Here is a 25136-nt window from a genome sequence, read left to right as displayed (position 1 = left end):
TGCAAATATTGAATGACACTTGCATCCTAGGGATGCACACTTAATCGTGGTGTAGGATTTTTTTTTTTTAATGTATTGTTGAATTTGGCTTGCTTATTTTGTTAGGAATTTTTGCATCTATATTCATGAGAGATATTGGCCTGTAATCCTTTTTTTTTTTTTTTTTTTTTTTTTTCCTTTTTGTGGTGTCTTTATCTGGGTTTGCTATCAGGGTGATACTGGCCTCATAGAATGAATTTGGAAGTTTCCCTTTCTCTTCTATTTTTTGGAATAGTTTGAGAAGAAAAAGTATTAACTCTTCTTTAAACTTCTGGTAGAATTTGTCTGTGAAGCTGTCTGGTACTGGACTTTTTGGTTTTTGGGAATTTTTGATTACTGATTCAATTTTGTTGCTGGTAATTGGTCTGTTCAAATTTTCTATTTCTTCTTGCTTTTGTTTTAGAGGGTATATGTTTCTAGGAATTTACCCATTTCTTCTAAGTTATCCCATTTGTTGGCATATACGTTTTATTTTCATAATATTGTTACAATTATTTTGTGTTTCTGTGGTGTTGATTGTTATTTCTCTTCTTGCACTGGTGATTTTTTTTTTTTTAATTAACATTTATTTATTTCTGAGAGACAGACAGAGCACCAGTGGGGGAGGGACAGAGAGAGAGGGAGACACAGAATCTAAACCAGGCTCCAGGCTCTGAGCTGTCAGCACAGAGCCCGACGTGGGGCTCAAACTCATGAGTGGTAAGATCATGACCTCAGTGGAAGTCAGACACTTAACCAACTGAGCCACCCAGGCACCCCTTTCACTGGTGATTTTAACTGCATTGTCTCTCTTTCTCTCTCTCTCTCCTGGTTTTATTTATTTATTGATTTATTTATTTATTTATTTATTTATTTATTTATTTATTTATAGTTTTTATATCATTTATTTCTGCTCTAATCTTATATTATTTCCTTCCTTTTGCTGGGTTTGGGTTTTGTTTGTTTTTTCTTTAGCTCTTTTGGGTGTAAGATTAGGCTGTTTGTGGTTTTTCTTGCTTCTTGAGGTGGGCCCATGATGCTACGAACTTCCCTCTTAGAACAACTTTTGCTGCATCCCGAAGATTTAGGATGTTGTGTTTTCATTTTCATCTGTTTCCATGTAATTTACTTATTTATTTATTTTGATTTATTGGTTGACCCATTCACTGTTTAGTAGCATGTTATTTAAACTCCATGTATTTGTGGTCTTTTCAGATTTTTTTCTTTTTCTAGTTTCATAGCGTTGTGGTCAGAAAAGATGCATGGTATAACTTAGATTTTTTTTTTTGAATTTGTTGAGACTTGTTTTGTGGCCTAATATGTGATCTGTTCTGGAGAATGTTCCATGTGTACTTGAAAAGAATGTGTATTCTGCTGTTTTATGATGGAATGCTCTGAATATGTCTGTTACATCCATCTGTCCAGTGTGTCATTCAAAGCCACTGTTTTTTTGTTGATTTTATGTTTGGATGATGTAAGTGGAGTGTTAATGTCCCCTACTATTATTTTATTACTATAAATTAATTCCTTTATGTTTGGTATTAACTGTTTTATGTATTTGGGTATTTCCATGTTGGGTGAATAAATATTTACAATTATTATACCCTCTTGTTAGATTGTCCCCTTTATTAATAAATAGTGTCCTTTTTTGTCTCTTGTTACATTCATTGTTTTACAATCCATTTGTTCCAATATAAGACTTGCTATCCTAGCTTTCTTCTGGCATCCATTTGCATAATTAATGTTTCTCCATGCCCTCACTTTTTTTTTTATTAGTATTTTATTTATACTTTTGGAGAAGATCTACAGTTTCACAAGAAACACTGATTTTTCTCAAACAATGGAAACATATAAAAAATCTATTGTCTAAGAAGAATAAAACAAGTCTCTTCAGTAAGTACTGAGATAATTCAGACTGGAGGAATCAGTGAAGCCAGCGTTACATGCAGTAAGTTCAGATTTATCCAGTTTTAGGGATAACACAAATGTCTTCCTGTCTAGTTCTGTACGGTTCCAAATGAACCATCTGAGCCTAAAACTAGTAACAAGCTGGCAGACAAAGCCTCTGGGGGTCCCATCTAGTTTGAACAAGGAGTGGCTCACTCTCCAGATGGCTGCATCTGTTTACAGAACTCATCGAACTCTTGCTGCTCAGGTTCTGTCATGACTCTGTTGAGGTCATAGATCTCTGCTCTTTGTCTTTGCTTCAGCTCCTGCTGGGCTGATTTCTGCTTGGCCTTCTCAACTTTGCTGACAGGTTGTTTAACTTTGGAATTTTCTTTACGCATAGGTGGATCCATGACTTGGGTTCTGAACACTTCTTAGCTCTGACGTCCAGGCCTGGAGTCATGAGCCTGCTGTGCCTCTGATTGGGTGGGGCTCCATCCCTTCACTTTCAATCTGCAGATGTCTTTCAGTCTGAAATGAGTCTCTTGTACACAGCATATAGATGGGTCCTTTTTTGGGGGTCTTGTTATTATTATTATTATTTTTTTAATCCACTCTGTTGTCCTGTGTCTTTTGAATGAAGCATTTAGCGCATTTACATTCAAAGTAATTATTGATAGATATGTATTTGTTGGCATTTTGTTACTTGCTTCATGGTTGTTTTTGTAGTTCTTTGTTCCTTTCTTCCTTGGCTCTCTTCTCTTATGGATTAGTCAGCTTTTTTTTAGTGATATACTTGGATTCTTTTCTCTTTATTCTTTGCATATCTATTACTGATTTTGGATTTATGGTTACCATTAGGGTTGTGTATAGCATCTTCTGTCTATATCAGTTTGATGGTTGTGTTAGCTTGAGCTCATTCTTTACCTCCTCTCCCCACCACCTTTTAGGTATATGTTGTCATATTTTTATATCCTTTTATTTTATGAATCTCTTGACTGATTTTTACAGAAATACTTATTTTTACTGCCTTTGTTTTTTTACTTTTCATACTCTCACTTATGGTCTTTCCTTTCCACTCAAAGAGTCCCCTTTAATATTTCCTGTAGGGCTGGTTTAGTGGTCATGAACTCCTTTGGTTTTTGTTTGAGAAATTCTATCTCTCCTTCTATTCTGAATAGTAGCCTTGATGGAGAAAGTATTCTTGGCTGAAATTTTTTCCCTTTCACCTCTTTGAATATATCATGCCACTCCTTTCTAGCCTGTAATGTTTCTGCTGAAAAACCCACTGATAGCCTTATGGAGTTTCCTTTGTATGTAATTGTCTTTTTCTCACTTGGTGCTTTAAAATTTTTTATCACTGTCTTTTTTTTTTTTTTTTGTCATTTTAATTACTGTATGTCTTGGTGTGAACCTCCTTGGGTTGAATTCTGGGGGATCTCTGTGCCTCCTGGATCTGGATCTCCATTTCCTTTCCCAGATAGGGGAGTTTTCAGCTATTATTTCTTCAGATAAATTTTCTACCCCATTTTCTCTCTGTTCTTCTTCTGAGATCCCTATAATACAAATGTTATTATACTTGATGGAGTCAACTAAGTTCCCTAAGACTATTCTCAATTTGTGTAATTTTCTTTCCTCTCCTTTTTTCAGCTTGGTTACTTTCTAGTCTGTTGTCTTCAAGGTCGTTAATTCATTCCTCTCCTTCATCTAGACTGCTATTTATTCCATCAAATGTATTTTTAATTTCATTTATTGTGTTCTTGATCTCTGATTGGTTTTTTTAATCTGTGTTAAGGGTCTCACTGATGTCCTCTACTATTTTCTCAAGTCCAGTGAGTATCTTTATGATCATTACTTTAAATTTTCTATCAAGTGTATCTCTTATATCCATTTAGGTCTCTTGCTGCGGTTTGGTCCTGTTATTTCATTTGAGACATATTTCTCTGTCGCCTCATTTTGTCTAACTCCGTGTCTGTTTTTGTGTTAGGAGAGTCGGCTACTTCTCTTGCTCTTGATAATAGCTTTATGAAGAAAAGTTCTTGTAGTGCCTTGCATTGCAGTGTCTCCCTGTTCCCCCGGGCCTGGTGCTTCACGGAGTGTCTCCTAGGTGTTGTGTATGCTCTGCTATTGAATCTTGGCCTCTTTTTTCTTCTGTCCAATCGTCTGCAGAGGCTCTCTTTGCCTATTGTGTGTAGTGTCTGGTCCCCAATAGGGGTGGGATACGCTTTAACAAGGCGTGCAGTGGTCTGCTCGCAAAATGTGATCTACTCCCACAACCACCAGAACTGAGGTCCACAAAATGTGCAGGTCAGGAGATGTGGTGTTGGCAGAGTTTGTGACTGTCCTCTGGGGAAGGGGGCCTGCAGTGCTGGAACTAAGGGGAGCGTGACTGGGAAGGGCAGATCCGCTGAAGCTCAGGGGGTACATGGGACTTGGTATAAGCAAGTTAGGTAACACGTGTTGATGCTGCACTAGTTCCCACAGATGGCTGTTGTTTATGGTGAGGGGTGAGGGAAGGGAAGTGGCACCTGCCAGCTCCTTTGTTTCTGAAGCGGTCTCTCTATGATCCCTGTCTCTTAGGGCCACACTCCACGTTGAGCAAATTACTGTCTCTCCTGTCTGCCCCTGGCATTTTTCAAACTGCTGGTTGTACACTGTATCTGCACAGGCTGTTTGTTATGCTGTCTCTTTAAGGGCAGGGACTCCACTTCCTAACACCCTCTGAGCTCTCCCAGAGCTGAGTTCACCAATTTTTAAAATCCCAGGGTTTAAGTCCCAATGGTTGTAAGAACTCAATGAAATTTGGCCCCTCTCTCAAAGACAAATGTTATGGGGTTTGTCTCCCCATTTCTGGGTTTCCTGATGTGAAACTCTGGTTTTCACCCTTTTCTACCACCAGCTCCCTCCCCACCATGGACCAGTACAGTCCATTCACTCTCAGACTGTGTCTTCACTCTTCCTACTTTTCTCCATGTGCCCTCTCCTCTACCTTTAGTTGTGGAGTTTGTTCTGCCAGTCTCCAGATCATTTTTTGGACTATTATACCCATATGAGTGTTATCTAGTTGTATCTGTGGAATGGGGCAAACTTAGGGTCCCCCTACTCTGTCATCTAATTACTATAGCTTTGTAATATAGTTTGAAGTCAGGGAGTGTGATGCCTCCAGCTTTGTTGTTCTCTCTCAATATCGCCTTGGCTATTTGAGATTTTTTGTGTTCTATACAAGTTTTAGGTTTGTTCTGTTTCTTTGAAAAACGCCATTGAAATTTTGATAGAGATTGCATTCATCTGTATATTGCTTTTGGTGGTATAAACATTATAACAATATTCTTCCATTCCATAAGAATAGGATATCTTTCCATTTACTTGTATTTTCTCCAATTTCTTTTGTTAATGTCTTGTAGTTTTTCTTTTTTTTTAACTTGAGAGAGAGAGAGTGGGGGAGAGGGGCGGAGGCGGGTGGGGGGAGGGAGAGAGAGAGAGAGAGAGAGAGAGAGAGAGAGAGAGAGAGAGAAAGAATATCTTAGGCAGGCTCCACACTCAGGACAGAGCCCAATACAGGGCTCAATCCCTCAACCCTGGGATCCTGACCTGAGCCAAAATCGAGTCAGATGCTCAACCAACTAAGCCACCCAGGCGCTCCTTGTAGTTTTTAATATACAGGTCTTTCACTTCCTTAGTTACATTTATTCCTAGGTATTTTATTCTCTTTGATGCAATTGTAAATGGGATTGTTTTCTTAATTTTTTTGATAGTTTGTTACTAGCATACAGAAATGCAAACAATTTTTGTATAATGATTTTGTATCCAACTTTACTGAATTTATTAGTTCAAATAGTTTTTTGATAAAAATTTTAGGGTTTTCTATATATACTATCATGTCATCTACAAATAGTGGCAATTTTAGTTTTTCCTTTCCAATATGGATGCCTTTTCTTACCTAATTGCTCTAGCTAGGAATTCCAATACTATAGTGAATCAAAGTGGCAAGAGTGGGCATCCTTGTCTTGTTCCTAATCTTACCATGTTTCGTGCATGGAGTATGATGTTAGCTGTAGGTTTGTCATATATGGCCTTTATTATGTCAAGATATATTCCCTCTATACTTGCTTTTTTGAGTTTTATCATAAGTGGATATTGAATTTTGTCAAATGTTTTTTCTGCATTGAGATGATTATATGATTATTTCTTCTGTTGAGGTGGTGTATCAATTGACCAATTAGTGGATGTTGAACCCTGGGTCCTTGCATCCCTGGAATAAATCCCACTTGACCATGGTGTATGATCATTTTAATGTATTTTTCAATTCAGTTTGCTAATATTTTGTTGATAATTTTTGCATCTGTATTTGTTAAGAGATATCGGCCTGTAATTTTTTCTTGTGGCATCCTTGTCTGGTTTTGGTATCAGGGTAATGCTGGCTTCATAAAGTGTTTTGAAGAGTTCCCTCTTCTATTTTTTAGAAGATTTTGAGAATGATTGAGATTAATTCTTCTTTGAATGTTTGGTAGAATTCACCAGTGAGACCATCTAGTCCTGGACTTTTGTTTGGAGTTTTTGATTACTGGTTCAATCTCCTTACTAGTAATCAGTCTGTTTGGATTTTCTGTTTCATTACAATTGGTAGGTTGCATGTTTCTAGAAACGTATCCATTTCTTCTAGGTTGTCTAATTTGTTGGCATGATTGTTCACAATAGTTTCTTATGACCCTTTGTATTTCTATGGTATCAGTTTTTATTTATTTGTAATTTTTTTAAACGTTTATTTCTGAGACAGAGAGAGACAGAGCATGAGTGGAGGAGGGCTAGAGAGAGAGAGAGAGAGAGGGAGACACAGAATCCGAAGCAGGTTCCAGGCTCTGAGCTGTCAGCACAAAGCCTGACGCGGGGCTCGAACTCACAAGACTGCGAGATCACGACCTGAGCCGAAGTCGGACGCTCAACTGACTGAGCCACCCAGGTGCCCCAAGTTGTTTTTTTTTTTTTTAAGTTCATTTATTTTCCTAAGTTCATTTATTTTCATGGAGAGAATGAGCAGGGGAGGGGCCTAGAGGGAGAGAGAGAGAATCCCAAGCAGATTCCACACTGTCAGTGCAGAGCCCAATGTGGAGCTCGATCTCACAATGATATCATGACGTGAGCAGAAATCAAGAGTCTGACTCTTAACTGGCTGAGCCACCCAGGCGCCCCATCTGTGGTATTAGTTCTAATATCTCTTTCATTTCTAATTTTGAGTCCTTTTTTCTTGGTGAGTCTAGCTAAAAGCTTGTCAATGTAGTTTTATCTTTTTCAGTGAACCAGCTCTTACTTTCATTGATCTTCTTCATTGTCTTTTTAGACTCCATTTATTTATGCTTTGTTATAGCTTTCCCTCTCTTAACTTTGGGCTTCATTTGTTCTGAGGTGTAGATCTCAGTTTCTTGAAGCCATCATTTATCACTATGAATTTCTGTCTTACAATTGCTTTTGTTGCATCCCATGAATTTTGGTATATTTGTTTTCATTTGTCTCAAGGTGTTTTTAAATTTATTTCCTCTTTGACCCATTGGTTGTTCAGTAGCTGTTTTAATCTCCACATATTTGTGAATTTTCCAGTTTTCTTCGTAAAATTAAATATATATAAATATTTGTATATATATAAATATATATATAAATATATATGTATAAATAATATATAAATATTTATATATATACAAATGTTTATTTATTTTTGAGAGAGAGAGAGCATAAGCAAGGGAGGGGCAGAGAGGGAGGGAGACACAGAATCCGAAGCAGGCTCCAGGCTCCAAGCTGTTAGCATAGAGCCCGCCTTGGGGCTCGAACTCGTCAACTGCAAGATCATGACCTGAGCCGACTGAGCCACCCAGGCACTCCTTCTTCATAAAATTAATTTCTAGTTTCATACCATTGTGTTTGGAAAAGATGCTTGGTATTATTTCAATCTTCTTAAATTTATTAAGACTTGTTTTGTGGTCTAAATATGACCTACACTGGAAAATGCTCCATGTACACTTGTGAAAGACGTGTATGCTGTTGTCTTTGGATGGAATGCTCTGTAAACATCTAAGTCCATCTGGACTAATATGTCATTTATGGCTAATGTTTACTTACTGATTTTGTCTGGATGTTCTATCCATTGGTATAATGGGACAATAAAATCCCTTATTATTAGTGTATTGCTATTTCTTCCTTTAGGTCTTTTAATATTCATTTCATGTATTTTAGTGCTCCTCTACTGACTGCATAAATACCCCTTTATCATTATGTAACACTGTTGTCTTTTTTTTTTTTTTTAGTCTTTAAGCTTTATTTTGTTTGATACAAGTATAGTTACTCCCGCTTTCATCTGGTTTCCATTTGCATAGAATATCTTTTGGTTTATTGACTTTTCTCTATTATTTTTCTACTCTCTATTTCATTTATCTCTAGTCTTTTTCCTTCCTTCTGCTAGATTTGGGTTTATTCTTCTTGCTCTAGTTCCTTAAGTTGTAAAGTTAGGTTGTTGATTTGAAATCTTTGATTTTTAATGCTAAGCATGTATAGCTTAGCACTGTTTTTGCTCGGTCTCTTAAGTTTTGTTTTTGTTTCTATTCATCTCAAAATATTTTCTAATTTCCCTTTGATTTCTTCTTTGATTCATTGATTGTTTAATAGCATTTTAATTTCCACTTTTTTTTCCTAGTTCTACTCCTGTAAAAAAATTTTTTTAGTGTTTATTTTTGAGACAGAGCACAAGCTGGGGATGGCAGAGAAAGAGAGGAGGAGGCACAGAACCCAAAACAGGCTCCAGGCTCTGAGCTGTCAGCACAGAGCCTGATGCAGGGCTCCAACTCATGAACTGTGAGATCATAACCTGAACCGAAGTTGGATGCCCAACCTACTGAGCCACCTAGGCACCCCTCTAGTTCTACTGCTTTAAAAAATATATAGATTTATTTATTTTGAGAGAGAAAGCATGAGCAGGGGAGGGCCAGAGAGAAAGGGAGAGAATCCCAAGCAGGCTCTGCAGTTAGTGCAGAGCCCTACATGGGGCTCGAACTCACAAACTGTGAGATCACGACCTGAGCTAAAATCAAGAGTTGGATTCTCAACCCACTGAGCCACCCAGGTACCCCTTAGTTTTACTTCTTTAAAGAAGTTTGAGAGACAGTGCATGAGCATGAGTGTGTGTGGGGGGGGGGGGGGCGGCAGAGGATTCCAAGTGGGCTCTGCACTGACAGCAGATAGCTGGATGTGGGGCTTGAGCTCATGAACCAGATCATGACTTGAGTTGAAAGCAACTCAGTCGCTTAACCAACTGAGCTACCCAGATACTCCTCTGACCTTTTACCTATACTGAGACTTATTTTATATCCTAACGGATAAGCCTATTCTAGAAAATGTCCCATGTGCACTTGAAAAGTGTGTGCTGCTGTTGTTGGGTGGAATGGTCTGTAAATTTCAGTTAGATCTAGTTGGTTTATGCGCTGTGTTAAATCCTTTATTTCCTTACTTTGGCTGGTCATTCTATTATTGAGAGCGGGGTGTTAAAAGTCTCCATCTACTACCGTAGAACTCTACCTTCAATTCTTTGTTTTCCCTTCACATAGATTTTTATTTATTTTGAGAGTGAGTGAGCTGGGGAAGGGCAGAAAGGGAGAATCCCAAGCAGGCTCCACATTTGTCAGTGCAGAGCCCCAGATGGGGCTCAATCTCATGACGGTGGAACAGGAGATCACAACCAATCTGAGCTGAAATCAAGAGTCAGACACTTAACCAACTGAGCCACCTGCACACCCCTTCCTTCATAAATTTTCCTGGTCTGTTATTAGTTGTGCCAATGTTTATACTTGTTCTTTTTGCTGTATTGACACTTTTATTAATATATAATGTCCTTTTTTCTTTTATAACCTTTATTGTTTTAAAATCTATTTTGTCTGATATTAGCATAGTCATCCCCTATCTCTATGGGTTATTATCTGCATGGAGTATCTTTTGCCATTCTTTCACTTTCAATCTATTTGGGCTTGGATCGAGTCTCTTTATAGCATGTAGTTGCCATCATGTGTTTTTATTTATTCTGCCAATCCCTCTTTTGATTAGAGTTTAACCCATTTACGTTTAAATTAATACTGGTAAGGACAATTTTGTCATTGTGCCGTTTTCTGTATACCTTAAAGCTCTACTGTCCCTCATTTCCTGCATTACTGTAATCTTTTGTGTTTAGGTGATATTTGTAGTTAAATGTTTAAATTATTTTCTCATTTTCTGTTGTACATATTCTATATATTTTTTTTGAGGTTACCACAGAGATTACATTTAACGTCCTAAAGTTGTAACATTCTAATTTCAGTTAATACCAGCTTAAGTTCACTAATTTACAAAGACTGTTTCTCTCCCTACCCCGTCAATTAACAACTGTCACAAAACTACACCTTTATGCAAAGTAGCGTCCAGAAACAAAGTAATAATTCTTTAAAATTCATTAGTTTCTTCAATTATGTAGAAAACAGGGGCACCTGACTGGCTTGGTCGGTCAAATGACTGACTCTTGATCTTGGCTCAGGACATGATCTCATGGATTCCTGGGTTCAAGCCCCATGTTGGGATCCAGGGATCCGTGCTGATAGCACAGAGCCTGCTTGGGATTCTCTTTCAAAATAAACTTAAAAAAATTATGCAGGAAATAAAAATCGGAGTTAGAAAACAAAATTACAGTAATACTAGTTGTTTATTTTTTTGAGAGTGCAAGTGGGGGAAGGGCAGAGAGGGAGGGACAGAAGACCTAAAGTGGGCCTTGACCCTGACAGCAGCATACTAGACTCGGGGCTTGAACTCGCCAACCAGATCATGACCTGACCAGAAGTTGGATGCTCAATTGAAGTCAGAAGTTCAACTGAGCCACTCAGGTGCCCAATTAATATTTGTTTTTTAAAATCTATTCTCCTAAACCATGTAGAAAATAAAGTGGGAGTTATGAGTCCAATAGTTTTTGTAATTCCCATTTACCTTACTTAAAAAAAAGATTTTTATGTCTAGTATTCTTTCACTTCACCCTACAGGCATCCCTTGAGCATTTCTTACAGGGCAAGTTTGGTGGTTAACAAACCTTCTCAGCTTTTGGTTTTCTGGGAATGTTGGATTTCTGCCCTCGCTTCGTAACTACAATTTACTTTCTCTTTTAGTACTTTGAATATATCAACCTTCTGGCCTACATTGTTTCTGATGAGACATCTTATGGAGGTGGTGGTGGAAATGATCCCTGTATCTAGGAGTCCCTGTTCTCTTGCTTTCGAGATTCTCTTGTTTTTTGAAGTTTGATTATAATGTATCTCAGTGGGTCTGAGTCTCTTACTTGGGACTCTGCTGAGCTTCTTGGATGTTTGAACGTCATGTCTGGTTTACCTTGGGAAAACTTCAGCCAGCATTTCTTCAAATATTGTCCCTTTCTCTTTTCCGAGACTCCACAATGCATAGGTTGGTCCTCTTACTGGTGCTCCACAGGTCACTTAGGCTCTGTTCAATTTTCTTAGATCTGTTGGTTGTTTTGATTCAGTAATTTCTTCAGTATTTTAAGCTTGCTGAATTTTTCTGCATGCCCACATCTGCCTTTGAATCCCTGTAGTGAATTTTTGATTTGTATTTTTTGGCTCCAACATTTTTTTAGGTTTCTTATCTTTAATGATATTTCTATTGTTTAGAAACGGTCTTGACTTTCTCCACATTTTCCTTTAGTTTTTTGAGTATCTTTAAGATGGTTAAATACTTTGCTCGGAAGATCTTCTATTAGATCTTTTTCAGAGACTGTTTGATTTCTTTAACCTTGTGAATGGGACATACTTTCCTGTTTCCTATTTCTTGTAAGGTTTTTGTTGTACGGTGGATACTTAAATCTAACCAAGTGTTAACTCTGGAAATCAGATTCTTTTCCATCCCCAGGGCTTGCTGGGTTGTTACCATTTCAAATTACATGTTATGTTCAGTTACAGACGGTCTCTGTGCCAAGGGTCATCCTGAGGTATAAACTTTTTTCAGAGAAAGTGTGTTTGAGCACAAGCAGGGGCAGGAGCAGAGGATCCCCAGCAGGCTCTGTGCTGTTAGCTGGGAGCCCGAAGTGCGGGGCTTGGTCACACGAACCACAAGATCATGACCTGAGCCGAAATCAAGAGTCAGATACCTAACCAAGTGAGCCACCCAGGTGCCCCTAATGTATAAACCTCAGCCCTCTTCAGACCAAGCTTTTCCCTGAGCACGTACACTTTCTATTTTTCCCTTGTAAATCCAGTTGCTTTCATACATCAGTCTTTGTTATCTGGCAAAAAAAAGGGCAAAGATGAGAAAATTGAAGGTGGCGGGGGTACTCTCCGTTTACATCCTGTTAAGTCATGTTAGCCTGAAGAGGAGGGGCTTGCAACAATGGGGGGAGGTGCAACAATGGCCTCTCTTTGTCTGCACTCTGATCAGAAGCTGCAATCCTAGAACACATTCCTGCTACTTGGAGGACAGGGTCCTTTTGGCCCACCCTGGCTCCCCTATCAGATGTGAGATCTCTGTGGCAGGACCTGTAGCCTCTTCTCAGGGTACGTTCACACAAGGGCAGCGTCCACTTGCCATTTGGTTAACTGCTTAGATGAGGCAGCAAATGTCCTCAGTAGACATCCTCGGAACCTGCTAGTAATGGAGGAAATGGATTCCAGTGAAAGGCAATGTATCACGGAGGTCCCCGAGGACTCCAATCACCATCCCCTACTGTAAAGCAACCTCCGGGAGCCACATCTCAAATCCCTTGTGACACTCTGTCCTCCCTTAGCCACAGCAAATTGGAGCTGCCAACAGAGCCTACAACAGCTGCAAGAGAACAAACCAACCTGATAGAAATGTTGAGAAGCTGTGGAGTGTATCAGACACAGCCTGTCAGGAATTCACATCAGGTTTGAGAACTGAAGGAATAGAAGCTTCACGGGCGCGGGGGCACCATGAGAAAGCCAAGTCACGAGGAGTACAGTTCTAGAGAACCAGGAAACTTATGGGCAGTGGACAGAAAAAGAGAAACCCAGGGACGCAGACAGGCGGGCAGCGCCCTGGAGGGATGCTGTCTTGCACAGCTGCCTGGAGCCCTGACTGCTACAGTACGTCCACAACGCCAAACTGCAGCAATCTCTGGGTCCTCAGAAGTTGAGACTTGTGTGAGATTCCCAATACCATTATCCTGCGACTCCTTGGAAAACCCTCCTCCACATCTGGGTCAAGTTCTCAATCAAAACAGCTCGGAGTTACGTCTAAAAAATTTTCTTCAGTGTTGGAGGTCCCCAACCCTGCCACTAGAGAACAATCCTTGACCTAGCAGCCACAATATAAAAACTGTGTCCACTCAGGCCCTGACGCTCCAGGGACCTCCTGCTGGGTGTGGGCCTTTATCCAAACTCCGAATGGGAAACCTGGTCTAAGGAGGGTGAAATTCTATCATTCATGGGTGCTCTGATTCTGCTCCCTCTGGGAAAGGGGTTTGGGCCTGCGTTCTCCAATCTGGGGCACTGGGACTCAACAGGCAAGGCTGTTTGGAGACCCCAAACTTCCCAGGATAAATAAAAGTGCATCCTTGTCTGACCAGTCTTCCACTGCTGGGTGTCAGCCATGGGACTGCCCCCCACTCCCTCCTGGACTCCCAGTGGGTTAGCTGCCCCTACAGGAGAATGCAAATAGAATTGTTCCTGCAGTCTTATAAAGCTTCAAGGGCTTGACTTTGCAGATGTCCCACTGCTTCCAGCCTCATCTGCTACAGTCCACTTCAGGGGAAGGGCCTTCCCTCCCACGTTTCTACTCGTACTCATCCTCAGTGATGCTGCCTTTAATTTCAGACAGTCAAGTCCCCATTTTCTCTCTCAAGTTCTACCCCTCTGCTGTGTGTGCTTTGGTCTGCGAACTCCTCCAGGGTGGGGAACAATGCAAGCTTGCCCAAGGTCTGACGCAGGTCAGGGGCTAAAGGATCTGCTGGGGTACCTGAGGGAATGGTGCCCTTCCTTTGGGAGACTGCTTCTGATGGCTCTAGTCCATTCAGTGTAAATTTCAATCAACGTCAAGCAATCTGTCATCTGGTCTTCCCTGCACAAACCCTCTTAAGGAACAAAGTTCCTCCTTATCTCTGCATTAAGTCCCTCACAGTGCAACAAAGACCTGAAAGCTGGATAGGGCACAGTTCACTTAGGCAGAAATGTTGGGGTCCAGCTTGTGTGGGTATGCCACGGGACCTCAGGACAGTTCTCTACTCTCCGGGATTATTTCTTCCTAGGAGGTGCATGTTAATACCTGCGCTACCAACCCCACTGGATACTTTGGAATGACGCTTCTTCCTCCAGTTAGAAGACTGCCAGTACTAGACGTGGCCCAGCTTCACCCACTGGCCCTGAACCCCTCAGTCCGGTTCATCTTGGGCTGGGGGCTTAAATGTTGCCGGCACCAGCTTAGTGCTACCCCATGACAGTGCTGATGGGAGGTGCTCCACTCACTCTGTTGGGAGAGGTGACAGGCTGAGCTGGCTACTGGTTCAGGGTGCTGTCTGCAGCTGTTACGGGATCCCAGTAGGCCCAGGAACTGTCCTCAGCCATAGACTTGGCTTGGTCGGAGTACCACTGCAGAATAAATGTTGCTTGTAGTAATCACCTATGGCACACTAATGGCTGCTTAACCACAGGGCTTCCCTTCAACTGTTCAGTAGCTTAAAAATAACTTCTAGCTACCCACTGCTTCCCTCAGTCTACTCCGATCCCTGCTTCAGATGTCTGGAGATCCCAGCACACACACTACCCTTCTATCCCCTCCTTCCAGACAAGAGAGTTTTCCCTATCTGCCCCAGCCCAGCAAGAATCCCTCCACTGACATTATTAGGCTTCCATCAGAATTTTAAGTGCTGCATGGTGGAGTTACCATCTCTGCTACAGAGAAGTCTCCCAGAGAGGCCCAGGCTGGAGTCCAGGTCTGATTCCAAAGCCCACGTGAATATGCCCCTTAAAAAGAGCTCACTGGGGTGCCTGGGTGGCTCAGTGGTTGAGCATCTGACTTCAGCTCAGGTCATGATCTCATGGTTCATGAGTTTGAGTCTCACACCGGATAAGCTTAAGCCCCACTTCTCTCTCTGCCCTGTGCTCACTTGCACCCTCGAAAATAAATACGCAAATAAGTATAAAAAAAGCCTCACTGAATGAATAGTATCCCAATAGCAGGCACTGGAGCAACTCGGACCCTTCCCATGTCTGTTTTGAGATCCTAACACTATTCCCGCAGTCTAGGTTCTGAGGAAAACGTCTCTGCAGGGAGCTATTCTCCCCATATTCTAGTACACAGAAGGATTCACTTTTCTGGCTGTAAACCACCAGGTATTAGGGCTGGAGTACAGAGTCCTACTGCAGGTGGACAGAAAACCTGAGCCCCCAGCCTTCTAAGAGCAAAGGCTCACAGGGTCAACTACAGAGACTGCATAAGCCAGCCTCGAGATCTTCGCCAAGTTATTTGCCCGTATCACTCTGCTTTATCTTGTCATGTTTTCAAAAAAGAGATTTTGAGAGCGAGTGAGAGACAGGCAGTGAACAGGGGAGGAGCCAAAGAGAAAAGACACAGGATCCGAAGCAGGCTCCAACCCATGAATTGTGAGATCACACCTGAGCAGAAATTGGACACAATCAAGCCACCCAGGTGCCCCTATAGTCTGTCAATTAAAAGTCAAAGGGGACGCCTGGGAGGTTCAGTTTAGCATCCGACTCTGGCTCAGGTCATGATCTTGCGGTTTGTGAGTTCAAGCCCCACGTCAGGCTCTGTGCTGACAGCTCAGAGCCTGGATCCTGCTTCAGATTCTGTGTCTCCCCCCTCTCCCTACTCTCTCTCAAAAACAAACATAAAAAAAAAAAAAAACAAAACCCCAAAAACATCTTTAAGAGATACAAAATGCAGCAAGAAGTCTCTTCTTGACCAGTACCCTTCTAGATGTTCTAGAAGGGTCTTTTAAGAAGACCAGCTTTTATTTCAAAGTTCTCTTCAGATCAAAGGCTTTTTTTTACTCAGTGCTTACTGCCCTGGAGTGGGGGGGGGGGGGGGGGGGGGCGCGGGACTGCAGCATAGCCCGAGATGGAAAGCACTGTATTAAAAGAATACCTCTTTCCCTTCTCAAACCCGAGGTTCATCGATTCCAGAAAGGACTTTAGAGAAAAATCTCCTCTATGTCCCTTTCTTAAATTCTTTAATGTTTATTCATTTTTGAGAGAGAGAGAGAGAGAGACAGAGTGCGGGGGGGGGGGGGGGGGGGGGATGGGACACAGAATCTGAAGCAGGTTCCAGACTCCGAGCTGTTAGCACAGAGCCCGACTCAGGGCTAGAGCTCACGAGCCCTGAGATCATGACCTGAGCCAAAGTTGGCCGCTTAACCAACTGAGCCTCCCAAGCACCCGCTTCCCTTTCTTAACTAGAGATAAAAACTGTATCCAGTTACAGGACTATACACTTAACACCTCGATTCCCCAAAGTAATTGAAGAAGTTTCAAGAACTCCGATTAAGGCAGAACTTTTCAGTTTGTAATTAATTTGGGTTACAGGACAGGAATACAAGCCCCAGGGAAAGTCAGTGACCCACAGTAATGAGGCGGTGTGTTTTGGGAGTGGGACTTGCAACCATGGAAGTAAAACATCCCAACACAAATCCAAACCGGCAGCTACAAAACAGGGCAGAGTTCAATGCTCCGATCATATAAAATAAAAATCTAGACTAATTTCAATATTAAAGCAAAGACAAAATATAATTTCAACATTGTTTTAATCAAGTAACGTAGCTGTTTAAAACAGGAAATTTTAAAACCGTTGAATAGATTAAAGCAAGGATTAACTTACTGAGATAGCTTCTATGGGTAAAATTTTTATTATGTGGATTTGAATTCCATTCTAAGTTTGGCACCAGACTGAATACTGGTCTCAGCCAAAATAGTGTTTAGAAGCCCGAACGGGTTTTCTTTCAGATTAAAAGGAGGAGGGTAGGGGAGAAGAAGAAAGCTCCATAACAAAACCCTATTAGCTTGACATCGGGTACGTTGAATGCAACTTGGCCTAAGTCACCACCAACTCCTACAGAATTTCAGATAATGAAAGCAAAACCGCCTATGGCAAAGAATTGTAACCTAGGTAAGATACAAGCTTGCAAAAATCTCATCTCTTCGGTGTGACAGAGCACATTCTCTCCTGGTAGATGCTTCTTCACTCGATATTGACTGAAAGGCAGAGAGAGACCAATCTGCAGATAGATTACTTGATTTTACTTCCTTAAAACATCAAGCTAACAAGATTTTATTATATACCAAATGTTTATATAATTTCCAATGTGAAAAATTCTTAGATACATTTATTAAGGTCTCATTATAATCTGTGAAGATGGATCACAGAAAAAAGCGATGTAAGACAGTGCTCCCAACAAAATTAATCCTTTGGATTTTTGATTCCTAGTGTACTTTGTGGAAAGGAATAAATGGAACAAGTTTCTCCCCTGAAGAGAATTTCTGATATAGCCATAACCCACGTCAAATGAGTTTAGACCAGCTAATTGAGCCAAGAATTCACCAGCAAGTTATTTCCAAATCTAAATCTCAGGATGGGCCGGGTCAGGCCCCAGTAACCTGCATTCAGTGACCATCATCAGACTTCTTGGGTGTCTGGCTATATTCAACATGAAATAAAAAACACCTTAAGTCTTACACCAAAATATAGGCTTTAACTGGAAGTATGCTCTTAGCTTTTTTTTAAATAAAACGTTTTTTGGGGGGGGAAAAAATCAAGTTTGAGACACAGTAACACTTATTTTGGCAAGATAGCAACCAAAACCTAAAAAGCATTAAGCTACTAAGTATCCACATGTAAAAGGCATTAAACAAACCATATTATCAGGAGGAAATCCACAATGAACAAAAGATACAATATGCCTAAAACATTTGAAATTATAATTAGATCCTAAGAATAAGAGTTGAAAAATTATGCTCATTTTGCTAGAGATTAAGTGCACCTTTTCCTGCTTCCCCCAAATAAAGTCATAGCTTACTATATAACCACACCTTAGTTTCAAAATTTTCTCAGTATAAAGCAACAGCTACATACACGTAAAATGCTTATTTGTTAATGTAATAATTCCCCTGGCTCATCCAACGTGCAATGCACATGACTCCAAAGACTACAATTTGGGGTAAGTATACACGAACTGAAAAAACACAATTCAAGTTTCAAAACCTGCTCTTAAAATTATTTATAGGACACTCAGGTCATTTTTACTTCTCAGTAAGATAAAGATGTCACGCTGCCATTTGATTATCAGTCCACCTTGGCATGAGAAGAATGTACATTACCAGATGCCATTTTGAGGGACTGAACACTCAAAGTACTTCTCAATGGCTGCAGAGAATTATAAGTAAGCTTATGTTTACATTCTGCTGAAGACACCTTTACAGTCTCAGCATCTAACAATATCTAACAGGCTCCAAGAGTCCTATCAGGTTAATGATGGTGCAGTATTTTAAGGAGCCATTTCAGCGTAAGTCATTCAGAGCCAAAATCTTAAGAATGACCAAAATCAAATCTTTATTTTTTAACTGTATAAATGTGATCCAAATGTGTCCACCACTAATTTTTCAAAAAGAAACATGCTATAAATAAGCAAACTATATCTGCTCACTGATATGTGTATGGACTCCCTAGATGTCTTGTTGGGCTTAATTACAGACCACTCACAGCAATACATTTTTAGTAGAAAGTGTAGCATGATGTTAAGCCATTTTAGCTTTTGCACATACATGTTGCACTTCTGGCTGATGATGCAGAAAGATTTGCAGCATTACACTGTTAAGCTGGGCTGCACCCACCCCTTTAAATGGCATCAATATCAATGTCATCATCCTTGTTGTCAGACTTCACAGCTTCAACTTTAGGTACACTGGCAGTCTTCGAATACACCACCTGATAAAACAAATTTTTTGTTTACTGTAAATTTTTATCCCAGTAAACCTATTTATAAAAATAATAGTAGTACAAATCGATGGTCAATAAGGAAAAAAAAACTACCCAAACACAGCCTTTATCTTTTCTAAGTTTTTATCATGTGAAAACCAAGTTCTCTATGGCGTAACATTTTAATTTTCATACACAACTAGCCCCTCTATACTCAACCTGCTGTTACCTTTGAGCATTCATAGATTATTGCCAATCAAATTGAGAGATTTCACTTACCAAAGATTTTCAGTTACCCAAGACTGCCATTTTAAACTTCCCAAACCCCCACCTCGAACACTATTTACCTCAATATTCTCATCTTCATCATCTTCTTCACCACCAGAAGATTCCTCCTCTGCTTCCTTCAACCATTTTATAAATGGTTCCGCTTTGACACGAATCTCTTTGGCAAGGTCTTTTGAAACATATTTCTTAGACGCCTAAAAAACGTTCAATACAATTTCCTTAGTTGAGGAATCTAAAAAATAATTTTTGAGTCACTCGTAGAATTGCCCACATTCAGCTCTTTGAAGGGACTGGGTCACATCCTAATCTGGACTCAACGCCAGGTGGGAATCACCTACGGGTTATCCCAGGGACACTATTTCAACGTAGAAGTATTAGAAGTTACTTCTTCCAAAAGAGCCCCCCAACAGCGGTCGACACTTCTCATCTTGAAGAGACTGTTTATGTATCTACACTCCCCACCTTTTCTGACCAGCTGATGATGACTTCTTCTTCCAACAGATCTGCATCATACATCTCCTTCAAGATATGGGGAATCTTGGAAATGAGCTGAGCTTGATGCATTGCTACCACACACTCCAAACCGTGAAGAAGGTACCGTTGAGCTTTCTTGTTGTTGTGACAAAACTGAAAATAAACACGTTGGCATTAACAAGCTTTCAAAGCAGCACTCAAAGTACATTAATCGTCCCAGTATCATTCCTTAAAGCTATGGCCTTCAACAGTGATTCAGTCAACCCTTAAAGATCTGGGTTATTTTACAGCATTTTCCAGATACTCCCATGCTTGTGAGGTAGGTCAATCATTTCCATTTTTAGTATGACAGAGAACAACGTTCCCAGGGTCACCCAGCTCTCATCTTATTTATGAACCTAAAATAATTTGCTTACTCGTAGGAAATGGCGCCTGTATTTCTTAATTTGTTCTCTAATCTTCTCATTAAAAAGAACTTCAGTCAAAACAAGAGGGCCCATGGCTTTTACATCCAATCTTTCTGCTTCAGCAACAATTTCTTTGTCTGATGAGTCAATAATACCTTCTTCTTTCTTTTTCTGCAAACAAAAAGGAAGCAGTTCAGTGCATTGGAGACATATCTTGCTCCAGAGATGCCAGTTAGTAATTCCAACTTTCAAGGACCTTTTTCCTAATTTATTATAGTTGCAGGACTTATTCATTATTCACATTTAAAAAATTTATCTACTTTGAGAAAGTGCCAAGCGGGGGTAGGGGGAGAGAGACAGAGACAGAATATCTCAAACAGGCTCTGCACTTGAACTCCTGAAAAGATCATGACTTGAGCTGAAGTGGAACGCTGAACTGAGCCACCCAGGCACCCCAGTTTCAAGACTTTTCAGTGATTACGTGCACGCCAAAGATAGTACCTGGAACGACCTTCAAGAAGTTTTCGAGCAAAACATGGAAAAAATAAACCTGGCACCGGAGTATTCAAAAGACAGCTTGAGAAAAAATTACTCGCCAAGTAACCAGCTTAGTCATAGATACCTTAAAACCCAAGCCTGGAAAAAATTTATTTCCTGATCGCGTAATTGTTTAACTGCTCTTGAAGCAACTTGCTTTACCTTAACAAAATCAAACAGGATATTGACCCGCTCTTCAACAGTCCTTTCCAAATCATCACTGAGTGTCAGAACTTTCGCATGGTCACTGATTTCATCCATTCTGCGTCTTTGAGCTTCCTCAGTTGTATCCTCCCCCCAATCATCATCCTCCTCTTCTTCCTGTTAAAAACAAGTATGGTTGGTCAAATACCTTAAAAATAAAAAAAAAAACACGCCAAATTTCTAGTCATGTTAATGGCATCAGGTTCATTTCCCACAAACACACATCAGGCTTTTTTAACCACAGGATCAAGAACCTAACATACTGTTGCAATGTTGTAACTATGACTAGTTTCATTCTCTTTGCCCATGTCACCCAAGCATCGTATTTTACACAACTTTAGCGCCTACCATACCATCAACTGTGCACTCACCACGGCATGTGGAGGAGGACTGATCTCATTTGGTGGTGGTGGTGGTGGGGTCTCACTGCTGGACATGGAACCATTTTCCTTGTCTTTGCCCTTCCTGTTTTTCTTTTCCTTTTCTTTCTTTCCTGTACCACTGTCACTATTCTCTACAGGAAAACCAAAAAAAGAAGTGAAAAATTAATACTACAGTGTGTACAACACTTCATGGTGTCTCATGAACATTTAAAACCTTGCCCCCTTTTGCTTTGGAACATTCCCCTCAGAAAACCATACACAAACACAATGCTACTTAATAATTCTAAAAGGACTCATAAACCAAGTTCATCTACCATTATTTCATATGTGAAAACACTCAGGGTAAGAAGAGAATGTCCCTCAAATACTAGAAAAGATTAACATGTAGTGCCTCAGAAAGAACAGGTAATTAAGTGAAAGTTGGCACTCCTGACCCTCTCTCCCCCCATGAACCTGAACAAAGGCTTATCTCAACCGCACTTTAGTTCACGGTTAGAACGCTGTTTAAGTCTATATAACAGTCGGTCTCATGGAAGAGACCACTGGAATAGGTTAGACTTTCTTGCTATAGCAAGCTCAAATTGCATCAGACAACTTCGATCATCTGACACAGAGTGTTGCTTGCAATGTTCTAAAGCCACTCAAGCTTAAAAAGCAAAGACCCCAGTTCACAAAACAGTATTCCAGAAGTAGATCTTTTGCTGGGATCCCAACAGTTCGTTTTATAGTATCTACTTCTCCCGTTCCAAAAGAACAGATCTTAAAAACCGACAACAACAACAAACCGAACAAAGCAGAGTTTAACTGGTAGTCTTTCAAACTCATAGATTCCACGTTAACACGGTACAGAGATTAGAAATCCCTTATGTTTTAATTTTGTAACAGCAAGGAAGCTTCAGTTTTGTTTCCAACATCAGTTGCTTTTAAGCTAAAATCTTAGAAGTTCATCATGAACACTTACCAGGTGGGTTTTTGAGAATGAACGTGCAGAGTTTATGATGTGTGTCAAGCATGCCTCGATAGCCACAGGCTTTACAAGAATTACCTATTGTTTGCTTCTTTGGATTGACATGCTGCCAGAAAGGAAACAAAGATTAAAAACAAGTATGTCATCTCTGATAAAAAAGCAAAAATTCTTCAACTGGCAAGGTGTTGAAGTATCTGATGGTAACTCCAGCTTAACATAAAAACAGTATCTTTTAGGGGTGCCTGGGTGGCTCAGTCGGTTGAGTGTCTGACTTCGGCCCAGGTCACGATCTCACAGTCCGTGAGTTTGAGCCCCGCGTCGGGCTCTGGGCTGATGGCTCAGAGCCTGGAGCCTGCTTCCGATTCTGTGTCTCCCTCTCTCTCTGACCCTCCCCCGTTCATGCTCTGTCTCTGTCTCAAAAGTAAAATAAACGTTTAAAAAAAAAAATTAAAAAACAAAACAAAAAAACAAAACAGTATCTTTTATGCAAAATAATCTACGTAGAAGAGTATGAAAGTATTTTAAAAAAACGTGTTGCTTCTGGTTTTTACTTCCAATGAAGTTGTTTTGCCTTCTCGGGAACAGAAGTTGGTGGAATCAAGAACTGATCAGAAAAGCAGACAGGTGACTTTTTCTCTTATTGACAAAACCCTCAAGAACACTCACCAGATCTGTTTCAGGATTCTCACACTCAGGACAGAGAACAAATTTTTTAATGAATCCATCCAACATGTCTTGCAGCTTATTCGCCTCATGAGATCCATTGACAATGTAACGGTCATTCTTAACATCAAACTGGGTCTGTGCTCCCAGCTCACAACCAAAATATTTGGTGGGATCTATGGGGGGGCGGGGGGGGGGGGGGGGGGGGGGGAGGAAAAGTTCTGTTAACTAAAACTTTGGCTACTCATTCCTCCTTATACAAATGTCACTCTTTACACTTTTATGTGGAGTTAAAATGTGTTGCTTGGGTAATTTTATCTCCTAACAGCAACTAGCAAGTCAGTTGTTTTTCACCCCCAGGATTCCACTTAACCCCAAAACTAATTAACATACAACTGAAACAAGACACCCACAAAGTTCGTCATTTCCATATTGATGTTTTTTTCAGACTCCTCCTAAGAGGCATTACTTACACGTTGGAGGCCGATTAAGCGCCTTTGCAACGTCAACCATGTTGACTATAACTGTCTTGATACCATTTCCTTTGCCCTCAACCTAAAGGAAAAAAGAACTTTAATTTTTGCATTATCTGCCCCAGAAGCTGCAATCTTTTAAAATCTACAAAAAGAGCTTAGGCCTCATTACGAAGATCGGGGTTACCTTGGCAATCAGACGGGGCATCTTGTAGCGATAGAACTGGTCTGACACACTGCGGTTGACATTGACAGACATTTTGGCTTATTAGTGGCTTTATCAATAAGATGAAGAGATCTTTGATTGCAACTTTTTGGTATCTTCTGTCTGGAGAAGAAGGGATGACATAAACGACTGCAAGAGTTCTCGGTCTCTGACATGAAAAAATTTTCGCCACTGAGGCTGTAAGCTTCTTGTTTGTATGCTATGTTTCCCCAATACAGGTACCAATGGCTGCGCAACAGCTCTGAAAGAGAAAGAGAACACACAACCCCCCCCCCCGACGTTTAACGGGATTCCCGCGCGAGGAAACCTCCCTTCGCCTAATGCTGCTACAAGAGCGCACCCAGCTCACGTGGGAGGCGGCCAGCACCCCATCTAACACAGAACACCTGTGGCGGCAAAGCAGGCCTCCACCTGGACTAGGGTGGGAGCCGCCGCGCTGCTCCAGCGGCCGCGGGCTCGCACCACGCCGAACACACGGCCCGTCGGAGGCCCGCTTCCGTGCAGCGGCCATATTTCAACAACTGCCGGGAGACCGAACCAAGGCCTGCGCTCTGCAAACCTAGCCCGTCTCGCGAAGAAACTTCTCAGGTTCCCTCCCCCACCCCCCACGCCGAGACGGAAAACTACGGACTCGTCCTCCGGCACCGGGCGCTCGCTCCACCCCCACCGGGAAGCGCGCGCTCGCGGCCGTGCGCGCGGACGGCGAGGCGGTGACCGAGCGCGACCTCGACCTCTCCTCCCCGGCTCCGCTCCGGGCCCCACCGGCCGCGCCGCTTGGGGCGGCAGGAGGCCGCCCGGCCTCGGCGCGGCGGGGGAAACGGAACCGGCCGAGGGGCGCCGGCCCGGGCCGCCCCCGCCCCCGAGCGAGCGATGACTCATGAATGCAGCAATTAGGCCTGACTCAGCCCGCGCGGCGCGCTCCCGCGGGGCGGAGTGGGGGGCGGGAGAGGAAGGGGGGAGGGAAGCGGGGGAGGAAAGGGGGGCGGGGGCCGGGGCGGAGGGCAGGGCGCGGGGGCCGCGGGGGCCCGCCCGAACTGCGCCACACGCGCGCGGGTCACGCGGCGCGCCGCCATCTTGTGCGGCCGCCATCTCCCCGCCGGCCCGCCGGCGGACTCACCGTTTTCGTCAAATAAAGACATAAACCCAACGCTGCTCGCCCGGGACTGGGATGAAGTGAGGCGCGCGTGAACCCGAGTCCGAGGAGGGGCGGCGGAGGCGGCGGAGCAGCGCAGCGAGCAGCGGCCGGGCCAGGCGCCGCCGAGCAGCGGGGAGGGGCTGTCCCAGCGACGTCCGGGGTCCACACCCTTCAGCGCCCGGGGCCTGGCGACCTGGCGCGGAGAGACGGCGCCGTGAGCCGCGGGCGTCGGGGCGCCTTCCCCGCCAGCCAGCGGCCCGCGGGGGTCGAAGGGGCGGGGAGGACTGGGGAGGGGGCGCGGGGCCGCCGCCCCTCCACCGGACTCACCTCTGGAATGTTCTCGCTCTGACTGAACAACGCCGCCGCCGCGCTCAAGCTACCCTCGGCCCCTGCGCCCGCCCCCCGCGCCAGGCCGCACGGCTCATTGGCCCGAGGGGCGCCCGAGCTCGCTCGTCATTGGTCCACGTGCCGCGTCAATCGCGTCTTTCTCCGCCCCTCCTGCTTCCTGAGGCTCCGCTCGCCGCCTC

The 25136-nt window shown here is 42.3% G+C and overlaps 2 protein-coding genes and 1 non-coding gene across 4 annotated transcripts; all 3 read right to left on the bottom strand.

The window, feature by feature from the left end:
* Positions 1–872: 872 nt before the first annotated feature.
* On the bottom strand, positions 873–3265 carry LOC109257785 (small vasohibin-binding protein-like). The gene has a single exon (XM_053888715.1). It carries the CDS (start codon positions 2316–2318, stop codon positions 2118–2120), a length of 201 nt encoding a protein of 66 aa, XP_053744690.1. The 5' UTR covers positions 2319–3265; the 3' UTR covers positions 873–2117.
* A 13402-nt stretch (positions 3266–16667) lies between these two features.
* On the bottom strand, positions 16668–25065 carry EIF5 (eukaryotic translation initiation factor 5). Of its 2 annotated transcripts, XM_019434191.2 has the most exons (12): positions 24937–25065; positions 24592–24802; positions 23436–23715; positions 23249–23330; positions 22779–22951; positions 22107–22218; positions 21134–21276; positions 20721–20879; positions 20031–20192; positions 19603–19767; positions 19200–19334; positions 16668–18861 (listed from the first exon to the last, which is right to left on the bottom strand). In XM_019434191.2, exons 3-12 carry the CDS (start codon positions 23505–23507, stop codon positions 18772–18774), a joined length of 1293 nt encoding a protein of 430 aa, XP_019289736.1. In that variant the 5' UTR covers positions 23508–23715; positions 24592–24802; positions 24937–25065; the 3' UTR covers positions 16668–18771. The 2 variants fall into 2 exon arrangements, with proteins under 2 accessions (XP_019289736.1, XP_019289737.1); XM_019434192.2 differs by lacking the exons at positions 24592–24802; positions 24937–25065 and adding an exon at positions 24106–24204.
* On the bottom strand, positions 21645–21768 carry LOC128773338 (small nucleolar RNA SNORA28). The gene has a single exon (XR_008417605.1). It is a non-coding gene; the product is annotated as a small nucleolar RNA SNORA28 (small nucleolar RNA).
* Positions 25066–25136: the final 71 nt, after the last annotated feature.

This window comes from Panthera pardus, unplaced genomic scaffold, assembly GCF_024362965.1.
Source record: "Panthera pardus isolate Hobbes unplaced genomic scaffold, ASM2436296v1 HiC_scaffold_24, whole genome shotgun sequence".
NCBI lineage: Eukaryota > Metazoa > Chordata > Mammalia > Carnivora > Felidae > Panthera > Panthera pardus.
The sequence above is the reverse complement of the archived record's forward strand: the minus strand, read 5'-3'. Positions and strand labels throughout refer to the sequence as shown.